The sequence below is a fragment of the Trichechus manatus genome, unplaced genomic scaffold (genome assembly GCF_000243295.1).
Source record: "Trichechus manatus latirostris isolate Lorelei unplaced genomic scaffold, TriManLat1.0 scaffold00032, whole genome shotgun sequence".
Lineage (NCBI taxonomy): Eukaryota > Metazoa > Chordata > Mammalia > Sirenia > Trichechidae > Trichechus > Trichechus manatus.
This window is the reverse complement of record NW_004443968.1, coordinates 10,989,683-11,013,200: the sequence shown is the minus strand read 5'-3', so window position 1 is coordinate 11,013,200 and position 23,518 is coordinate 10,989,683. Positions and strand designations below refer to the sequence as shown.

General features: G+C 37.7%; 1 protein-coding gene across 1 annotated transcript in view; it reads right to left on the bottom strand.

Annotated features, from left to right (window-relative positions):
* ARSK (arylsulfatase family member K) overlaps positions 1-23,518 on the bottom strand; it is a 47,250-nt gene that overhangs the window by 13,248 nt on the left and 10,484 nt on the right. The window contains exons 4-5 of the mRNA XM_004375064.2: positions 6,062-6,344; positions 1,808-1,979 (exon numbers count right to left, since the gene is read on the bottom strand). Of these exons, the coding sequence (XP_004375121.1) occupies positions 1,808-1,979; positions 6,062-6,344 (455 nt within the window). The remainder of the gene's footprint in view (positions 1-1,807; positions 1,980-6,061; positions 6,345-23,518) is intronic.

The following is a 23,518-nucleotide window of genomic DNA, read 5'->3' as shown; positions in this document are numbered from 1 at the left end:
AGTTTACAGTGTGCTTGCTCTCTGCCAGGCAATATGTTAGGCACCTAGGATGCAATGTTGAATAAGACTGAATGTTCCTGCCCTCAAGAAGCCTGCATTCTTCAAGGGAGACAGTGAACAAGTAAACAAACAAAATAATTAAAGATTATAATATAAACAAGGCAATAAGGTGCAGAGTAAGCAGGACAATAAGGGGCAGTATACTAATGTAAAGTGGCTGAGAAAGACATCAAGCACTGATGATGCCTGAGGAGGTGGTATTTGAGCTGAGAACTAAAGACTCTCATTTTACCTAAGAATTAAGTCAGCCCTGTTAAAAGCAAAGGGAAGGGAATCCCAGGCAGAGGGAGCAGCAAATATAAAGGCCCTGAGATGGGAGAAGAGCTTAGAATGTTTTTAATTAATGTGTGATTTTTTAATATTATTCAACATAATACCACCCATGCCCAACACAGTGCATGATAACTAGCAGGACTAAATAAATGTTTTTGAACAAACACACTGAACAGTAATACTATTTAGTGACCAACCCAGTGTTGACTTAAAAACAAAGATGCAATATATTCCTTAAAGTTTATAACCTGAAGTCAGCAAGCTGCTGCTTTTTTTTCTCTGAAGACACTTTAACAGCATTCCCACACTCTCTGCAGCACCCCTCCCCACTTCATCTTCACACATTATATAGTATTTCACTGTGGGAGATATGGATGAATGGACAGCTGTAAACTTTTGAAAGTGATTTCTAGGGTGCAAATAGATGAACATTTATGAAAATATTGATGAAACAGAATTCAACAGATGTATTTATAACTAAAGAAACTTAAAAGTTTTATTTGCATTTAAGATTATTTACAGAGTTCTTAAGACCCTCTTAATATATATTATATTGCTATGTTATAAATAATTTGCCTATATGTATTTTTTGCTTTCTGCTTTATACTTTTCTATTTTTGCCAATGAATACTTTTTAATAAACAGTCATTCACTTGTTTGCTCTGTAGAGCAATCCCAAGGTTTGCTCTGTAGAGAAGAGGGCTACCCATACTTCACTAATGCAATTATGTTTCACTCCAAAGTACAGCAAAATACATCATACGGTTTTATGAAAATAACTTTTGTTACTGTCTTTCCACTCGGCTGCTGTCTCTCCACATCTGAACTGGAAACTACCACAAGTAAACAGGCAAGACCTCTCTTGATAATCACCGTAGGGAGACACGTTTAGTCTTGAGCTGACCTTGAGCCTGAATGAGGGAGGGGAATTCACTATGATTCTGGGTCAGAATATACACGAGGAAACTGATTTCAGCTTTAGTTAAACTACTTTGCTCTAAAGGGCTTAGGGAGAATGGATTTGTTTTACAATTTTTATAAGGCTAGAAGAGGTCGCAAGATTCTACAGCTAAACTTTCTCATCTCCTAGAACCTAAGCTGCCTTACAATTACCTGTCACATATGTACCAGTGTCTGGCTGAATAGCTTCCTGATTAAAGCTGGTAACAAGTTTTGTTTCAAGCAAATGGTAACCTTCTACTACCCTTTCTTCACATATGAACAAATTTGAGCATGTGTTAATTTATGAATAATTAAGACAGGAAAGGCTTCTTATTCTACTATTAATAATGCAAGTTATCCAACTTTTATGTGTGTCAAGATTTTCAAAATTCTAAGCCTAAAGTATCTAAGCAACTGTCCTGAGGAATTATTCGAGGATGTTCATAGAAGTCACCAACCAGCATGATCACAGTTTGTTGAAAAAATATTACACTTTTTCTTCATGTAATTGCGTATTAATTATACCACCTACCAAGCATGGCATCTGTCTCGGCACACATAGCATAATAAAATGCTCTAATATTCTTAATTTCTTTTTTGGTAAACTTCCCAGTGCAGTTTTTTGTATAAGAAGAGTAATAATCTATAGGGTGCATTTCTGACAGAGGCGACCACTTTGGGATTTTGATGGCATTTTCAGCTACCTAAAAAAGTGAGAGAAAAACTTAGTTACACGTGAGAAAAAACTTAGTGATGCTGCTGTTGTTGCTGGGTGCCGACTCACAGCGACCTCATGTGACAGAGCAGAACTGCCCCGTAGGGTTTTCTTGGATGTAACCTTTACAGAAGCAGAACATCAGGTCTGTTCTGCTTTGTTATGAGGAATGGCTGCGTGGGTTTAAACTACTAACCTTTCAGTTAACAGCCAAGTATTTAATTGTTGTGCTTAGCGGGTGGCAATATTCCTCCCTACCCCCCAACAAGTATGTATGTTGAACTAGACAAAGTTTAATTACTTAAGATAGTAGAAGAGAATGGTTATGAATTATGTAAAGAAAACAGTAAATCAAACACATAAATTAGGAACAAACTGCTAATATTTCCAGTAACGACAAAAGGTGTATATCAGTATCTGTATATATAGTAAAACAGTTGTGAAAATTATTTAAAAAATTATACATATCAATGAAAAACATGAGCTATATTACAGTACTCTAGTCCAGAAAAGTGTCCACCCACTTTAAAATAGTTGTCTGACCAATTCAAAACTCCAGAATGAACACAGACTTCTTTTTGTCAATAGTTCACTAGTAATGATGCTAACAGATAGTGAAATAGCCAGATGTCTGATAAAAACAAACACAACTTTTTAATGCATACGAATGCTTACAGTTTTGGTAAAAACAATTAAGACAAAGCTTTTAAGTCATATGTATCATTTAGTCATGTAACTTTCAAAAATACCTCAAAATTTATTGAACTCATTTCATTCAGCTAGTACTGTTTTTGTTGTTGTTAGGCACCGCTGAGCCAGTTCTGTCTCATAGCAACCCTACGTACAACAGAATGAAACACTTCCCAGTCCTGTGCCGTCCTCACAATTGTTGCTGTGTTTGAGCCCACTGTTGCAGCCACTGTCAATCCATCTCATTAAGGGTCTTCTTCATTTTCGCTGACACTCTACTTTGCCAAGCATGATGTCTTTCTCCAGGGACTGGTCCCTTCTGATAACATGTCCAAAGTGCGTGAGATGAAATCTCGCTATCCTAGCTTCTAAGGAGTGCTCTGATTATACTTCTTCCAAGGAAGATTTCTTCATTCTTATGGCAATCTATGCATGGTATACTCAATACTCTTCGCCAACACCATACTTCAAAGGCATCAATTCTGCTTTGATCTTCCTTATTCATTGCCCAGCTTTTACATGCATATGAAGTGACTGAAAATACCATGGCTTGGGTCAGGCGCACCTTAGTCCTCAAAGTAACATCTTTGATTTGTAACACTTTCAAGAGGTCTTTTGCAGCAGATGTGTCCAGTGCAATACATCATTTGATTTAACTGCTGCTTCCATGGGCATTGATTGTGGATACAAGTAAAATGAAATCTTTGACAACTTCAGTGTTTTCTCCGTTTATCATCATGTTGTTTACTGGTCCAGTTGTGAGGATTTTTGTTTTCTTTATGTTGAGGTGAAGGCTGTAGTCTATGATCTTCATCAGTAAGTGCTTCAAATACTCTTTGCTTTCATCAAACAAGGTTGTGTCATCTGCATATCGCAGGTTGTTAATGAGTCTTCCTCCAATCCTGATGCCGCATTCTTCTTCATATAGTCCAGCTTCTCCGACTATTTGCTCAGCATACAGATTGATTAAGTATGGTGAAAGGATACAACCCTGACACAAACCCTTCCTGATTTTAAACCACACAGTATCCCCTCATTCTGTTTGAATGACTGCCTCTTGGTCTGTGTACAGATTCCTTATAAGCACAATTAAGTGTTCCAGAATTCCCAATCTTTACAATGTTACCCATAATTTGTTATGATCCACACAGTTGAATGCCTTTGCATAGTCAATAAAATACAGGTAAACATCTTTCTGGTATTCTCTGCTTTTAGTCATGATCTATCTGACATCAGCAATGATACCCTCATTCCATGTCCTCTTCTGAATATGGCTTGAATTTCTGGCAGTTCCCTGTTGATGAACTGCTTCAACTGTTTTAGAATTATCTTCAGCAAAATATTACTTGCTTGTGATATTAATGATGTTGTTCGATAATTTCTGAATTCTGTTGGATCACCTTTCTTTGGAAAGAGCACAAATATGAATCTTTTCTAGTCGGTTGGGCAGGTATCTGTCTTCCAAACTTCTTGGCACAGACGAGTGAGTGCTTCCAGTGTTGAATCCGTGTGTTGCAACATCTCAATTGGTATTCCGTCAATTCCTGGGGAATTGTTTTGCTCCAGTGCCTTCAGTACAGTTTGGACTTCTTCCTTGAATATCATCAGTTACTAATCATATGCTACCTCCTAAAATGGTACTCCTAACTGGTACTAACTCCTGACAAATGTTTGAAGATGGCGCTACCCAGGACTTTTTTTGCATTCACAGCAGTATTTATTTCCAAAACTTTTTCATCACCCCAGACAGAAATTCAGTACACATTAAGCAGTAACTTCCCATTCTCACCCTCTCTCCAGTCCTTGGTAACCAAAATCTACTTTCTGTCTCTATGCCTTTGCCTAATCTAGGTATTTCATATAAATTGGATCATACAATATTTGTCTTTTTCTGTCTGGCTTGTTTCATTCAGCAAAATATTTTAAAGGTTCATCCATGTCATAGCATGTATCAAAACTTCATTTATCCAGAACTTTTAAAGACGACATTAAGTATTTGAAGCTCTGACACTATTTCCTTTAAATTAGGATGCCCTAAAAATGTTTTTGATTAGAGCTTCGAAAGTAACTGAAATTTAAGATGACACATTTCAAACACAGGCAGTTCTCTCTTCGCATGGTTCAGATATGTACAGATTTTAGTTACCATGGTTTAGTTAAATAATACCAGTCTGCCAACAACACAGTTAAAATTTCAGTTACAAGGGTATGTTAACAGTGAGTCATTGCAGAAAAGTATAAACTTTCCTGCCAGCTCTTCTGTTTGTAAGTCACTATGTAAATAATAGGAGTACATCAGTCAATGACCAATCACATCATTTTTTTTCAGAGCCAGTAAGTAACTGGTCACTGTGCGTTTGTGGTTCAGTTCATGGACAGAGAGCAAAGTGTGTAGTTGTGCTCCCTCCTTGTCTCCCAGTGATAAACCCACATGACATTTTACAAAAAATCAAAAGAGGGACTTGGCCAACAAAGGTGAAAGGGAATTGGCCAACAAAGAAACAAAGTGATAATGCTGGAAGTGAAATTAGAATCAAACGTAAACGGAGCCGTAGAGGAGACAACTGACCCTGGAAATGCTGACATTGCTACCATTTGAGAGACTCTTTATATGTAGCTAGAAAAACTCAGTGAAGGCAAACTTATCAATATACACAAGGAAATTCGGTGTGATGCAAAGAATGAAGATGTCTCAGAGGAAGTGATGCCAGCAAAAAACTTTACATTAAAGGAACTTTTGGAGATAGATCATCACATTGAAAGAGCAAAAGATAAAAGGTTGACAGTGATCCAAACTTAGAAAGGAATGTGACAATTCACCAAGATGGGGAAAAGATGCTTGCTTTGTATCATACGTTATAGAGTCAGAAGAAGGCAAGCACTGTTCAAACTACTTGTGATAAGTTTTGTTTTGTTTCTTTTCTTACAAAAAATTATGTTAATTCTCAATGTTTCCAAATATATTAAATAAGTATTAGCTTTACCATATTTTTCCATTTCCCCATATATTTATACCATGACAAATGTTTTTGAAGTCATTTCTCCCATTGATTATTAAGATCTCTTCGTCTGGTGTTGGCTTACATGTTATTTTTACAGTCCTGTATTACCAAGCAAAGCAAGGATACCTGTACTCCCACAGATATACCATATGAAAAGGTATTCAATTCTGAAGTAGGTTTCTGAGTTTTAATACTTGCCTGATATCTGTAAAATTGACCCTTCAGTTTTTATAAACCAGTTATCGGTCAAGTTTGATTTCATGAGAATATACAATTTTCAAAATTTAAAAAAAGTGATAAACAAGAAACAATGAGCAAATACCATTAACCTACAAATAAAATGTTAACTTCCACGATTGAGCACACATAGTACACTTACTTTTTCAAGCCAGTAAAGAGATGTGTGAAAAGTTGAAGATCCATAATTTTCTCCTGAAGATGGTGAAGGGTAAGGGTGTGGTAAATTTAATCCCAAGTAAAGAACAAATGGTTGAGTATAATTAACTGCTTCCTTTCTTAACCAATTTACCGCTCTGTCTGTATTTGTCCAGTCCTTTTCCATCACTCTTACTTTAGTCTTATTAGGGATAAGATTAACCATAGGCCTGCCTTCTTGTCTGAGTAAGAAAGCAACATCTCTTGTCCATGCTTCCACACGATTGCTGTGGGGGCAAAGAGACAGGTGCATTGTAAGGTATTAAAACATTTTTTAAACTAATTATACACATAAGAAAGCAATATGGAAAAACAATGTTTAGACTCAGTCATGTAAATAAATGTTCAGAATAAAATTATACTACATCTCAATAAGAAAGTTATTCCAAAACCCAAACCCACTGCTGTCAAGTTGATTCCGACTCACAGCGACCCTACAGAACAGAGTAAAACTGCCCCTTATGGTTTCCAAGCAGTGGCTGGTGGATTCAAACTGCTGCTCTTTTGATTAGCAGACAAGCTCTTAACCACTACTCCATAGGATTCCAAGAAAGTTACTGAGCATTGCAAATTCAAAAACCAGGAATAACAAGACTCAAATATTCACCTATGTGTTCTTTAAAACTATGATAAATTACTTAGAAAGGTTACTTTTTCTTGTAACAAGATAATTAGTCAAATAAAAAACTCTCAGGTTCCTAGTATTTCTCATTATTCACTGAATTTTCTGGTATTATATCCTTTTTCTGTCAGAAGAAGATAGTATTTCTAACAAAAGCTACTATAATTTCCTTTTATCACTAAGTCTTTATATTTTTTAAATCTTACCTCTCATGTGTGCGTCAAATGTTTCTGAATTCTCAATTTTAAATTGTTTCCAGCTGTATCTTTTCTCATTCTAAGAACAGTTTTAACTGTAGTCGGAGCCATCTCACCTAATAATGATACAAAGTTCTGACACATTGATTAAACTAGAGATATTTTCCTTACTAGCTGATTTAAAAGCTGAATGATTCAATCAACTCAATTTCTCCAAATCTTTAGTCTATTTTATCTTACTGCTTGATTGTTTCAATCAGTGTCTAAGTATTTGTAGCTGGCATAATTGCTTAGGAAGCAGCCCTGAACGTTTCTAAGAAGCTTGTTTTTATAAGTTTCGGTTGAGGCAAATACTCTGAAGTGCCCTATCAATTAAAAGAATTTAAAAAAATTCACATACCAATCTAAAAATAAGACTATTTTATATTAAAAATTATACTCCACTTAAGAGAAAGTTCAATCTACACAAAATAATTAACGGCCTATAAATGAGCTAAAACAAACAAAAAAATTTTTTATCTGCCTTAGAAAGCAAGTAAAAAAATGTACACAGCCATAATAAAAATATCATTTATTCATAACAGATATTAAATATGTTTTGATAAAATTAATGAAAAATATCATTTCAGTAGAACTACAGATTCTAACAGATGGAAGCCCTAAAATAGCAGGTTTGATAAAAAGTATCATGCTATCAAAACAACATACCATTAGTTTCTCAATGTTTTGCTTAAATCATTGTTTACAAATCTCACTATGTGATCCTTAGAGTTATTACAGAGCAGTGGGATTTAGGGGTTTATAAGACCAGCAGTATTTGTGGTACAGTACAAAATTTTAAGATGAGAAGGAATAGGAACGTTAAGATCCATACAGGCTGTTTAGGAATCAAAGAGCTTTCTTTTCAATCAAGGAATGTTACATGGGAAAATATGGCTGAGAAATTAAGTAATACACCTTAACTAGTGGCCATCTTTGGATTACCTCAGGAGTTGACCCTAAGATGCAGTCAAGAGTGAGTCTTGTTGTTAGGTGCCATTGAGTTGGCTCTGACTCATAGCAATCCCATGTACAACAGAATGAAAACACTGCCTGGTCCTGCACCACCCTCACAATTATTGCTGTGTTTTTGTTGTTTTTTTTTTTTTCCTTGAGGGATTCAGGGTAAAGAAAAGATTCCCAGGGAGAGGTAAGGGGGAGGAGTTTAATTCTCAAGGCCACCTCTTCCTTGGCAAGGCCACTTCCAAGGGCATTTCTCTATAGACCAGGGGTTTAAAACACAAAACGAGAGGCACCCGACCAATGAGAGGCACCTTCTGGCCTAATCGTTGCTATGTTTGAGCCCATTGTTGCAGCCACTGCGTCAATCCATCTCATTGAGGGTCTTCCTCTTTTTCGTTGACTCTCTACTTTACCAAGCATGATGTCCTTCTCCAGGGATTGTTCCCTCCTGATAACATGTCCAAAGTAGGTGAGGTGAAGTATCGCCATCCTTGCTTCCAAGGAGCACTCTGGCTGTACTTCTTTCAAGACAGATTTGTTTGTTCTTCTGGCAGTCCATGGTATATTCAATATCCTTCACCAACACCACAATTCAAAGGCGTCAATTCTTCTTCGGTCTTCCTTATTCATTGTCCAGCTTTCGCATACATGTAAAGCAATTGAAAATACCATGGCTTGGGTCAGGTGCACCTTAGTCCTCAAAGGGACATCTTTGCTTTGTAACACTTTAAAGAGTTCTTTTGTAGCAGATTTTCCCAATGCAATATGTAGTTTGATTTCTTGACTGCTGCTTCCTTGGGTGTTGACTGTTGATCCAAGTAAAATGAAAACAACTTCAATCTTTTCTCCGTTTATCATGATGTTGCTTATTGGTCCAGTTGTGAGGATTTTTGTTTTATGTTGAGATGTAATCCATACTAAAGGCTGTAGTCTTTGATCTTCATCAGTAAGAATGAGTCTAGAACATCTCAAGGACAGATGTTGTAGCCTTGAAGGATGGCTGTATTGAACCTAGCTTGCTGTCTATCTTTTGCCACAGTAATGGAAAAGTATGATTTCATTTAGCTTTTCTGGCAAGATATTTATGCTCCCCTTTTGGTGGTGTAGTGGTTGAGAGCTACGGCTGCTAATCAAAAGGTCAGCAGTTCAAATCCATCAGGCGCTTCTTGGAAACCCTATGGGGCAGTTCTCCTCTGTCCTATAGGGTCACTACGAGTCGGAATTGACTCAGTGGGAATAGGTTTTTTTTTTTTCTCCCCTAATATTATTATTATTATTTTTACTCTCCGTGTTCCTGAGATTCTTTTAATGCAGGTTCCAGGGCTCAAATCAAGTAATTTTGGCCTAGTCTTATCATAATGGCTAGATTTCAAACTTGGCTTTATTTTTACCCTCTTAGTAAATAATATGTGACTTACTCTCCCATTTCAGTGGCACCTTCTTTTGTCTATTCATGAGTATTTGTGCCTTTGTCATGATTCCTATAACTTCTGGTACTCAACTAGAGTTACAACAAATATTTCAGCATTGCTATGGCAGCAGGGACAACATTATGATTGAAGGTAAAAGATTCCTCTCTCACATTTTTTACTTCTTCCTCTTTTCTGGCTATTCCAAGAATCTTGAGAAAGCCAGCTAATTAAGAGGTTAATACTTAGATCAGCAGCTTGGAGCCCTGGTGGCGCAGTGGTTAAGAGCTATGGTTGCTAAACAAAAGGTTGGCAATTCGAATCCACCAGCCGCTCCTTGGAAATCCTACGGGGCAGTTCTACTCTGTTCTATAGGGTCATTGTGAGTTGGAATTGACTTGACGGCAACGGATTTGGTTTTTTTTGGACTTCGATCAGTTAGCTGACCTACAGTTAGGCACTGTGCCTAAATACAACAATTGACTTCTTTGCCACTTAAACAGGAGAGTGAAAAAGACAAAAGTACAATGTATTTGGCAGATGAATATAGTATTTTAAAACCACTTAGAACCTTTTAATTATTCAATGAATATTAAGTACTGATTATAATCAATGTTGACTCTCTAAGGAGCCTTGGTGGGGCAGTGGTTAAAGTGCTCATCTGCTAACCAAAAGGTTGGCAGTTCGAATCCACTACCCACTCCGTAGGAGAAAGATATGGCAGTCTGCTTCCATAAAGATTTACAGCTTCGGAAACCCTATGGGGCAGTTCTACTCAGTCCTCTAGGGTCACCTAGAGTCAGAATCAATTCACTGGCAGTGGCTTTCATGGGCTGACTCTCGGTTCTACTCTCAGTACTCACTGGTTCAGCCCAATCCTCCTGGACCATTGTTAAGCACAAGACTAGCAGTAGATGCAGTATAAACTGTGGGCTGCTATAGGAGCTGTAATTCTCAGCCTGGAGAGGGCCTTTTCCCAGTCCAAGCATCCTTCCAGTCAGTAGCTCAATGAGTAAAACAGGGGAAGAGAATGTGAATATGCAACCTCATAATCTATTATAATTACAATAAGAGAATGATACTCTTCTCAAATTATAATTCTTCCTACTAGACAACCAATTTCTCCAACCCTTTCTTCCAAAGGTGATTACGGTCTCTCAACCAGGCCAAACAGTTGTGCCTGGAAACAATAACTTTTGATCATGTGCTCAGATCTACTTCTTTGTCTCATTTGTTCTAAGTGTTGTCTCCCCCCTCCCCCCACCCCACCATTAATTGCTGTAATCTCCTCCAAATATAAGCTCTTTGGAGCCCTGGTGGCATAGTGGTTAAGAGCTCAGCTGCTAACCGGAAGGTCGGCAGTTCAAATCTACCGGCCGCTGCTTGGAAACCCTATGGGGCAGTTCTCCTCTCTCCTACAGAGTTGCTATGAGTTGGAACCTACTCGATGGGCACCTAACAACAACAACAATTACTTAGCTACTAGGAGTATTTTAAACAAATTTCCTTGTTTCCCATTCCATTTCTATGTACTCTGTCTGGAATATGAAGAGTACAGTTTCAGTCAGGATAATTAAAAAGGGTTTGTATTAATGAGTAGGAACCAAAACAACCCCTGGGTTGCACACTTTATTATTTATTCATTGGTTCCTCTCATTATAAATTTATCCTGTTACTTTCAACAGACATAAACATACACTGTGTACTTTTCTATATGTCAGCATTTCTCAAAGCGTGGTCCAGGAGGTCCTTGAGATGCTTTCATGGGGTCTGCAAGGTTGGAACTATTTTTATGATAACACCAAGATGTTATTTGCCTTTTTCACTCTCATTCTCTCCTGAGTGTACCGTGGAGGAGACCACTCTAATTTATCCTCAGGTGAAGCTCAGTTGTGGAAGATACCATCTCTGATGAGACTGTTCTCTATAAACGTAAGACAGAGGGGCTTCCATGTGTCATTTTGTCAGTCTACATTAAGTGCATCCTCCTAGAGTGATGTAAAGTCTACTTCAACTTTCTGTAGAAATGTAAGTGGGACTTCTCTGCCCCTCAAACCCCAAACCCGTTGCCATCGAGTCGACTCTGAATCATGGCAACCCTACAGGACAGAGTAGAACTGCCCCCTAGGGTTTCTAAGCAGTGGCTGGTAGATTTGAACTGTCGACCTTTTGGTTAGCAGCCGAGCTCCTAACCACTATGCCACCAGGGCTCCATCTTCTCCTCAAAGGGACAAAAATGACAACCATATATTCCCGATGAAGGTTCTCGCAATTGTTTATACCTTGCCCTACCTCCATCTCAGGTCCAGGTCTTTCTATTCTTGCTATTCCAAGTGTGGTCCATGGACCAGCAGCATGAGCATCACCTGAGAGCTTGTTAGAAATGTAGAAATCAGGACCCATCCCAGACCTACTGAATCAGAAAGTGCCTTTTATAAGATGCTCAGGTGATTTGTATGCATATTAAAGTTTGAGGAGCACCACTCCACGTAACAATGGAAGAATTCTTTCCTCAATTTTCTGGCAAGATAATCAAAATAGAGTAATCTATAGTAGCCCAGGAAAAAGAGAATTATTGTACTTTGGTTTGATTACAGAAAACAAGCCAATGGCCAAACACACTACCCAACAATCAGCTGTTTGGTTAGTTCTTTTGAGCAACAATGAAAAACTCTTCACTAATGTAAACGGAAAATAAAACTACTTAACACATTACCAACTAATTATTGCAGATATTTACATACATGCCATTGTTGTGTGGGTTTTCTGTGCCAGTGAGCAAATTACTCACTGCTATAATATTGGTTACAGTCAGTTCACGGGTAGCACAGGATTAATTTACACAGTAACAATCACATCTGGAAAAATACAAGGCATTAAAATTGATGATGAGTACATGATAGTTTTCTTTCAAGATGAATTATGAGCCTAGACCTAAACCTTCAGCTTCCTAACATTCTAATAAGAATAATTAACTATCTCAGACTTTTTAAGAGTTCTGTGTTGATCACACACACATACACACACACACACACACACACACACACACACACAATCATAATGACTGACGGGACTAGACATCTAGTGTTTCTCAGGTCAGTCTCTTATACAGAAAAATTACAATTCTGAATAATGTCCTTGCAAATTTCTCCATTAGTCTAACAAATTCTGTAAGAAAAAAAAGAGTTTGTACTCATTCCCATTAAGTGTTCTTCTTTCAAAGTTGTGAGAAACACATCCATTTTTTAGAAGACTCACAAGCCTGTCATTTATTTTCTTTAAATATGATCAATCACAAAAATAATCTGTTTTAGTTGACTGAATCATACCAACCCTGGCAAATTCAGGTTAGAACATCACTTTGCAACATATATTATTTAGATTCTCAATCGACGCATGTTTCTCCATTTATTAATTCTGACAATTTTTTTACTGGTCAAGTACAGTAGTTGATGCTCCTTAATCTTTCTTTATTCATGGGTCTCTTTGTAAATATCATGAAAATCATGGGTTTTTCCCCACTAAATATTGTATTTTAAACAAAAGTTTGGTTTGTGTGTGTGGGGGGTAGATACTCAGGGATTTCATGGACTTCCAGGCTGTGAACTCCCACCTGTTTTTTAGTTTGCTGGTAAATTCATCACTGTGGGGACACCAATGTTTAAAACTTTGAATTCCCAGGTGACAATGACTGCAGCTCTTGACAGAGCACACATTTGCTGCAGTTTTGGCTTGCTTAAACAAAGACAGCCTTTTTCTTTGAATTCAACAAATATTTATCTAATGCTTATCAAGTGCAAAGCATTTTGCTAGGCAAGTGCTTGACGTGACTTGCTTAGCTACCAAAATGATATCACCTTGTATCCACTTAGGCATAAAACTCTTCTACTACTATACTTTTTAAAATAAAGAGCCAAATATTCCTTTATGGAAAAAGCAACTGTAATAAAAGTCAGGCTGTGACTATAATTCTGATGGTTTACATCCCATTCACTACTTTTACATCAAAGACGGGGCAGACTTTTCTTATATTTTAAAGCAATGTATCAACTTGAGCAACTACGACATTTTTAATTTTAATAAGCTTTTGTTTCTCAATACAGAAAATATAACCTAAACAAAATGCCATTGAATCTGAAAAGAAAAAATAGATGGACTATCCCCCAGTAAATGTATAATTAATAGAATTTACCAAATAGTCACTGCACGAGACATGTCACCATGTCCACAGTTCTTGCTGAAGGATAACCTGTTGTGTGCCACTGAGTCAATTCCGACTCGTAGACAACCATATTGTGTAGGATTTAACTCCCCCTCTATTCAGTCAAAGAAGCCCTGGTGGCGAAGTGGTTAATCACTTGGCTGCTAACCGAAAGGTCAGTGGTTTGAACCTACCAGCCACTCCGAGGGAGAAAGACGTGCTAGTCTGCTTCCATAAAGATTTTACAGCCTTGGTAACCCTATAGGGCAGTTCTACTCTGTCCTATAGAGTGGCTAGGAGGTGAAATCAACTGGAAGGCAATGGGATGGGTCTGTTCAGTCAATTGGCCAGGTGTGGGAATCTGACCTAAGGAGAGCCAATCCTTAACCTGGTCAGAAATTATGAAGGGGCCTGGGATGGAATATGAGTTGGGCCTATCATCCTAATTCACAGAATTTGAATTTGGGAACAAAAAATAATCAGGTAACTAACAGTGAGAGTTAAAGATGAAAGAATATCCAGAAAGCAGCTATAATTAGTTCAAAATGACATATAATTGTGATTGTTAATTTACTTTTAATATTAAGAATACATCAAGGTACTTAGAGACATGTTAACGTTCCTCATTAGAAATTTTAGAACAAGTCCAGAAATTCTCATATATTCCTTATACAGTGTCTTATTTTTGAAAACTTCCATTCTAGTCACATATCAGAAAAAGAGTTGCTGAATTCCAGATTCTTCGGGGCTAACTGCAGTGTAAAATAGTCAATAAAGAGCCAAGTGGAAGGATAGAAAGGCTTCTTAGAAGAAAACAGAAACCATTAAAGGGATGGGATATTAAGTCAATCAAGAAATTACATGGCCTAAAAAAATTTTGTCTAAAATAACCAATAGGACTTGATCACAGGGCAAAAAATATGTTTAAGGATGAAAAGAGTAGAACTATTCCAAGGTTATTATTGTTTCTTTTTTGGAGAAAGAGAACTATGGAGATCCTCAAATCCGGTTTATCCACTGACACATGCAGATGATTTTCTCTCAGCTGCCTCAGCCTGCTCTTCAAGTACTTGTCAGGTACAGGGCTTAAAACTGGTTTGTTCCAGTTTGAACCTTTGCTGAGAATTTGCATTTCTAACAAGTTCCCAGGTGAGGCTAATACTGCTGGTTAGGGACCAATTCTGAGAACCACTAGTAGAGCAGTGGTTCTCAAAATTACACATAAGAATCACCTGGGGATCCTGTTAAACTGCAAATTCTGATTCAGTGTATCTAGGGTGGAAATGCAAATTCTCAGTAGGTGTTCAAGTAGAAGCCCTGCTCAGGTAATCTTTCAAGCCTTATCTTTCACTGCTTCCTTGCAGGAACTCTGGCTTAACCAATGCCCTCCAAAAGTTTTGTTACTTTCTCACTTGGGAGCCTTTGTTTAGAAATTTCTCCCCTTCCTGTCCTCCATTTGAGCGTACTGATGTTCTTCTACAGGAGTTCATCAAATCTAAGATGCTATCAATCACAAGATGTACCTTTTTTATATCTATTAAGAAAAAAGTTACCAATAAGTCTGACATGATTCTTTATCATCAATTTTAAGATGCACTGCAATTTCAGAGACGTTCAAATGTGAAAAAAAAGTGCACTGTGGAATAGATGAAATACAATACCTTACCACCTTTTCTCCTACCCCTTGAGAAAAAAAAATCTGAGTGTGATGGCTTGCTCCTTTAAACAGAACTTGCCATATTTTGCCCTGTACTTCCTCCCTCAAACAGTAAATTCCTTAAATTTGCTTGTATCCAGTTAATTTTTCTTTCTGTATAGTCCCTTCCTTTTAGAAAATGTTAATATAGAATTAAATTGAAAAGTTAAATCCCCATATTGTTAGACAGCTTCAGGCTCTTCTCAAGTACTGAGATAAGCTTCATCAAGCCCTCAAATGGCTAACATTGGCAAAAATAGGAGATAAACTTCACTGTGGGCAATTAAATTTAATACATTAAACTTTAATAATTACATGGGAAAAAATCCAAGAATTGTAATGAGGTTTCAGGCTCAGAACTATCACTTCTGTTTCAAGAAACTGATGAGTCAGTTTGGCAGATAGCTCTCTGAAGATATCCCCAGGGCTGCTTCAGCCAAGAATTTGCTTGTCATTATAGGTGAGAGTTCTGGAATAACAAAACAAAGCAAAAAATATGGCAAGCTCTTCCACTGTCATAAAAAATTATGCTGAATAATGCAAGCCATTCTAGATGCTGAATTTCAGTAAAGAAAATGAGATGAGAAGCTCTGAAAAATGACAAATGGATGTCTTTCTTCATTTTAAGGAAAAGAATAAAATAAATAGTTCAGTATGGAGAAAAGTGATCTAAAGGTAGATGTGATCTAAGATTATAAATAGTGGATATGGATGAGGTGAACACAGGCTTATTCATTAGGCTGTGGAATTGAGAGAGGCTGAGAGAGGGCCGCTCTGAGTTCTGCTGCTCTCCTCTTCATTGCTCTGGTTCTATTTAGAATGCCTTTGCTGCTGGCCTAGAGGCCTCAGAGGGGACAGGAACAGTGGTGTTAGCAGCCTGTGATTTGCTTCCATTTGTTGTTTGCTAGGAGACTCAAGCTTAAGAGTTTTGCCCAAAGCAATTCTCTCATTTTGGAAGTAGGCTTTCATTTTTCATTTGCTTCAGAGGATTAAAATTTGCCTGTTGTGACTTGGCTTCAGAAAAATGTTGTTAGGTGCTATAGAGTCGGCTCCGACTTATAGCAACCCTATCTGTAACAGAAGAAAATACTGCCCCAGTCCTGCGCCATCCTCACAATAGTAGGTATGTTTCAGCCACTATTCAGCCACTGTTGCAACCACTGTGTCAATCCACCTCATTGGAGGTCTTCCTCTTTTTTGCTGACCTTCTACTTTATCAGGTATGATGTCCTTCTCCAGGGTCTGGTTCCTCCTGATAACATGTCCAAAGTAAGTGCCATCCTTACTTCTATGGAGCACTCTGGCTGTACTTCTTCCAAAACAGATTTGTTCGTTCATAGTATATTCAATACTCTTTGCCAACACCATAATTCAAATGCATCAATTCTTCTTCAGTCTTCCTTACTCATTGTCCAGCTTTCCCATGCATATAAGGCTACTGAAAATACCATGGCTTGGGTTAGTTAAGTGCACCTTAGTCCTCAAAAGACATTTTTGCTTTTTAAGGTTTTAAAGAGGTCTTTTGCAGCAGATTTGCCCAATACAATACATCATTTAATTTCTTAACTGTTGCTTCAATGGGCATTTATTGTTGATCCAAGTAAAATGAAAACGTCAATATTTTCTGTGTTTATCACGATGTTGCTTATTGGTCCAGTTGGGAGGATTTTTGTTTTCTTTATGTTGAGGTGTGTAATCCATACTGAAGGCTGTGGTCTTTGATCTTCATCAGTAAGTGCTTCAAGTCATCTTCAGTTTGGGCAGGCTGTGTCATCTTCACATCGTAGGTTTTTAATTAATCTTCCTTAATCCTGACACCACATTCTTCTTCATATAGTCTAGCTTCTTGGATTATTTGCTCAGCACACACTGAATAAATAAAGTGAAAGGACAGAACCCTGCACACATTTTTCTGATTTTAAACCTACACAGTATTCCCTTGTTCTGTTTGAACGACTGCCTCTTGATCTATGTATAGGTTGCACATGAGCACAATTAGGTGTTTTGGAATCCCTATTCTTCGCAATGTTATCCACAATTTGTTATGATCCACATAGTCGAATGTCTTTTGTAGTCAATAAAACATAGGTAAACATCTCTCTGGTATTCTCTGCTTTCAGCCGAGATCCATCTAACATCAGCATTGATATCCCTTATTCCACACTCTCTTCTGAATCTGGTTTGGATTTCTGGCAGTTTCCTGTCAATGTAAGGCTGCAGTCATTTTTGAATTATCGTCAGCAGAATTTTGCTTGCATGTGATAGTAATAATATTGTTCAATAATTTCCATATTCTGTTGAATCACCTTTCTTTGGAATGGGCATGACTATGGGTCTTTTCCAGTCTGTTGGCCTGGTAGCTGTCTTACAAATTTCTTGGCATAGATGAGTGTCTGTAGCATCTGTTTATTGAAGCATCTTAACTGGTATTCTGTCAATTCCTGGAATCTTATTTTTTGCCAATGCCTTTAGTGCAGCTTGGACTTCTTCCTTTAGTACCATTGGTTCCTGATCATATGCTAACTCCTAAAATGACTGAATGTTGACCAATTCTTTTTGGTACAGTGATTCTGTGTATTCCTTCCATCTTCTTTTGATGCTTCCTGCGTCATTCAATTTTTGCCCATACAATCCTTCAATTAATTGTAACTCGAGGCTTGAATTTTTCTTTAGTTATTTCAGCTTTGGAAATGCTGAGTGTGTTCCTCCCCTTCAGTTTTCTAACTCTAGATCTTTGCACACTGCATTTTAATGCTTTACCTTGTCTTCTCCAGCCGCCCTTTGAAATCTTTTGTTCAGCTCTTTGGTGTCATCATTTCTTCCTTTTGCTTGAGCTACTCTGTGCTCAAGAGCAAGTTTCAGAGTCTGTTTTGACATCCATTTTGGTCTTTTCTTTTTTTCCTGTCTTTTTAATGACCTTTTGCTTTCTTCATGTATGATGTCTTTGATGTCATCCTACAACTCTCCTTGTCTTTGGTCATTAATGTTCAGTGCATTTTATCTATTTTGAACTGGTCTCTAAATTCAGGCAGGATATATTTAAGGCCATACTTTGGCTCATGTGGACTTGTTTTCATTTTCTTAAGCTTCAACTTGAACTTGCATATAAGCAATTGATGGTCTGTTCCTCAGTCAGCCCTTGGCCTTGTCCTGATTGATGATAGTGAGCTTTTCCATCATCTCTTTCCAAAGATGTAGCTGATTTCATTCCTATGTATTCCCTCTGGCGAGGTCCACATGAATAGTTGTCATTTGTGTTGTTGAAAAAAGGTATTTCCAAAGAATAAGTTGTTGGTCTTAGACAAAATTCTATCATGCAGTCTCCGGCTTTGTTTCTATTACTAATGCCATATTTCCAACTACTACTGATTGTTCTTTTTTCCAACTTTCACATTCCAATCCCCAGTAATTATCAATGCATCTTGATTGCATTTTGATAAATTTCAGACAAATCCTAGACATTAGTCAGCTGAAATGGACTGGTATTGACCATTTTGAAATGGATAATCATATGGGCTACTATGCCAGGAATGACAACTTGAAGAGGAATGGTGCTGCAGTCATCAACAAAAAGAACATTTCAAGATCTATCCTGAAGTACAATCCTATCATTGATAGGATAATATCCATACGCCTACAAGGAAGACCAGTTAATAGGACTATTATTCAAATTTATGCACCAACCACTAATGCTGAAGATGGAGAAATTGAAGATTTTTACGAACTGCAGAAATCATCAAGCTAAGTGAACTGAGACATACGCAATTACGATGGTAGTAAGATGACATGGTAAGTGACTTGTTTTTAGGTTTTAAACTTTTAGCTAGAAAAGACATGATCGTAGTTCGTTTAGTTTCTCTTCTGGAACCATTAGAATATAAACTCCATGAAGGCAGGGACTTTTGTGTTTCAATCACTCTTGTATTATCATCATTTAAAAAACAGTGTCTGGCAAACAGTAGGTGGCTTAATGTATATTTGCTGAATAGAGACTGGATAAACATAATTTTACTTTTATAACTTAAATAAGGATCACTTTTCTGTTTTACCATTTTAAGGAATACTAGTTAATATTCATTTTCTTGATTAAATTGTACTCATCTTAGAAATTTAATTTAAAAATTTTATATACAACATCAATTACCTCCTAATTTTACACACTTCCAAACTGAATTTTCTTTTGTTAATAAAATGACATTTTCTTTTATTTTGTTAATTCTAAAAAATTTGATGTACAAGTGTCATAAGGATCTGACCTCTTAGAATACGGAAAGATAAACTTTAAGATTCAAAAGGCAGAGGCAGGGCCAAGATGGCGGAGTAGTCAGATGCTTCCGGTGGTCCTTCTTATAATAAAGAACCAAAAAAAACAAGTGAATCGATTATATATAACAATCTAGGAGCCCTGAACATCAAAGGGAAAGTTGAGCAATCAGATTGAGTGGCAGGGGGAGGGTGAACAGTTTGGAAGCAGTGAGGAGTTGCCAGACCTGACCTAGCTGGAGCTGGAGCCACTCAGGCCGGATCAGCTCCTGATGCACGGTGAGGCAAGCAGCTGCGCCTGGGAGGCATTTTCCACATCAGGAGAGACCCAGCAGCAGAGAATCTATGAGGCCATCCAGAACCACTTAGAGGCAGCCCTTGATCGGTGAAAAGATAAGTACTTGCGTCTGGCCTACTGTGCAGATCCCAAACACCCCACTTTGGGAAAAACCCCTCTCCCATTTACCTCCGCTCTCCCTGCTCTGCACTGGGTCTGAGATGGCTTCAGCGATTGCTAAGTCCCCTGGGCCGAAAGTAGGACCTGTCATGTGCCCTGAGCCATTCTCCCAGCCTTGAAGAGGGAACAAATTAACAAACAGGGAAAAAATCACCTGCCAACTCCCCTAAGTCAGGAACTCAGAGTAGGCACAGCTCCTTTGCCTAGGCACAGACATAAGGGATCCATGGACTTTGAGTGCCTTTCCTCCTGCAAAGACTTGTGTGGGTGCATTTCAACAGCGTAGGCCCTCATTACCACAATACAACAGGGTATATACCTAAAGTCTAACTTCAGCTGTTTCAGCTGTGAAGTGACAGGTTCTTGACATTTGACACCACTCTGCCCATTAAGCAGAGTCCTCACATCAGGGGCCTGAGGACTGATGGCTCCACTCATGCCACCTAGCCATCTGAGACAGGGGCCCAAGAATAAGTGGTGCCCCCGCAGTCCTTACAGCCAAGAGCACTGGGTGCTCATACTCTGGCTGCAAAACCCACCCACTTATGTACTCTAGGGAACAGGGACAAGCTTTCCTCCTGGACACTTGGGGCCGGCCACTGGCACCCCGCCTTGCTCAGCATGTGATCTCCTGCTGCAGCCAGATGCCTGTGCCTACACCAATCACCTATGCCTGTCTAGGACTGTAAGTGAGAGCCTGCAACACACACTTGGTGGCCAACTACATGGACACTTGAGCTGAATCCATACAGGAGGAGTGGGCAGACTCCTGGGCTCACATACTTAGTGGCAGGTCTGGCCACCTCGTGGCCAGGACATTGGAGCTTCAGGGGTGCGCGTGATTGGGCTAGCTCACACAAGCAGCCTATTTGGGCATATCAAAACAAAACAAAATGAAGCTAGGACACAGTAAGCAAGCATAAAATAAATAAATATAATAAATTATTGATGGCTCAGAGACAATAGTCAATATCAAATCACATAAACAGGCAGACCATGATGGCTTCAGCAAACTCTCAAAATAAAAAATCAAGAAATTTTCCAGAGGAAGAGAATTTCTTGGAATTACCATAGGCAGAATACAAAAGATTAATATACAGAACTCTTCAAGAGATCAGGAAGTAGATCAGGCAAAATGCAGACCAAGCAATACAGGAAATTAAGAAGATTAGAGAAGAGCATAATAACAAATTTAACAGGCTGCAAGAATCCACAGACAGACAGCAATCAGAAATCCAGAAGATTAACAATAAAATTTCAGAATTAGACAACTCAATAGAAAGTCACAGAAGCAGAATTGAGGCAATGGAAGTCAGAATTAGTGAGACTGAAGATAAAGCACTTGACACCAACTGATTTAAGGAAAAATCAGACAAAAGGATTTTTAAAAATGAAGAAACCCTAAGAATTATGTAGGACTCTATCAAGAGGAATAACCTACGAGTGATTGGAGTAGAAGTATGGGTGGAATAACAGAAAATACAGACAGAATTGTTGAAGATTTGTTGGCAGAAAACTTCCCCGACATCGTGAAAGATGAAAAGATATCTATTCAAGATGCTCATAGTACCTCACATAAGATTGATCCCAAAAGAAAGTTACCAAGACATATTATAATCAAACTTGTCAAAGACAAAATAAAGAGAGAATTTTAAGAGCAGCTGGGGATAAATGAAAAGTCATCTACAAAGAAGAGTCAATAAGACTAAGCTCGAACTACTTAGCAGAAACTATGAAGGTAAGAAGGCATCAGGATGACATATATAAATGCTTGAAGGAAAAAAAAACTGCCAGCCAAGAATTATATATCCAATAAAACTGTCTCTCAAATACGATGGCGAAATTAGGGCATTTCCAGATAAACAGAAGTTGAGGGAATTTGCAAAAGTCAAATCAAAATCACAAGATATACTTAAGGGAGTCTTCCAGTTAGAAAAACAATAACATCTGATAACAACCCAAGACTAGAACACAGGACAGAGCAACCAGACATCAACCCAGATAGGAAAGTCACAAAAATTAATTAAAGCAAAAACACTGAAAATAGGGAAAACAAATATGTAAAAGATGACAACATTAAAACAAAAAAGAGGGATTAAAAAATGTAGACATAGATTTTTTCATATGGAGAGGAAGTCAAGGTGATATGAAGAAATAAAAGACTGGTTTCAACTTAGAAAAATAAGGGTAAATATTAAGGTAACCAGAAAGGAAACTAACAATCCTCCACATCAAAATAAAAAACAAGAGAAATTTAAGACTCAGCAAACACAAAATCAACAACAATGAAAAAGATGAAAATACATAAAAATGTCTCCGCACAGAAAATCAAGTGGAACAAACCAACTGTCAACAACACACAAAAAAAGACATCAAAATGACAGCACTAAACTCATAACTATCAATAATTACACTGAATTTAAATGGACTAAATGTACCAATAAAGAGACAGAGAGTGGCAGAATGGATTAAAAAACAAGATCTGTCTATATGTTGCCTACAAGAGACACACCTTAGACTTAAAGACACAAACAAACTAAAACTCAAAGGATGGAAAAAATACATCAAGCAAGCAACACTCAAAAAAGAGCAAGAGTGGAAATGTTAATCTCTGACAAAAAAGACTTTAAAGTAAAATCCACCACAAAGGATAAGAAAGGACACTATATAATGATTAAAGGGTGAATACACCAGGAAGACAAACTATAATAAACGTTTATGCACCCAATGACAGGGCTCCGAAATACATAAAACAAACTCTAACAGCATTGAAAAGAAAGATAGACACAATAATAGTAGGAGACTTCAACACACCACTTTCGGTGAAGGACAGAACATCCACAAAGAAGCTCAACAAAGACACAGAAGATTTAAATGCTACAATCAACCAACTTGATCTCATGGACATATGACGAACACTCTACCCAACAGCAGCCATTATACTTTCTTTTCCAATGCACATGGAACATTCTCCAGAATAGACCACATATTAATCCAGGAAGCAAGCCTTAACAGAATCCAAAGCATCGAAATACTACAAAGCATCTTTGCTGACCATAAAACCATAAAAGTAGAAATCAATAACAGAAAAAGCAAGGAAGAAAAATCAAACACATGGAAACTGAACAACACCTTGCTCAAAAACTACTGGGTTACAGAAGAAGTTAAGGATGGAATAAAGAAATTCACAGAATCAAACAAGAATGAACACACATCCTATCAGAACCTTTGGGACAAAGCAAAAGCAGTGCTCAGAGGTCAGTTTATAGCAATAAATGCACACATCCAAAAAGAATGGGTCAAAATCAAAACATTAACCCTACGACTGGAACACACAGAAAGAGAGCAGCAAAAGAAGTCCTCAGGCGCCAGAAGAAAGGAAATAATAAATATTAGAGCAGAATTAAGTGAAATAGAAAACAGAAAAACAATTGAAAGAGTTAACAAGACCAAAAGCTGGTTCTTTGAAAAGATCCACAAAATTGATAAACCATTGGCCAAACTGACAAAAGAAAAACAGGAAAGGAAGCAAATAACCCATATAAGAAATGAGA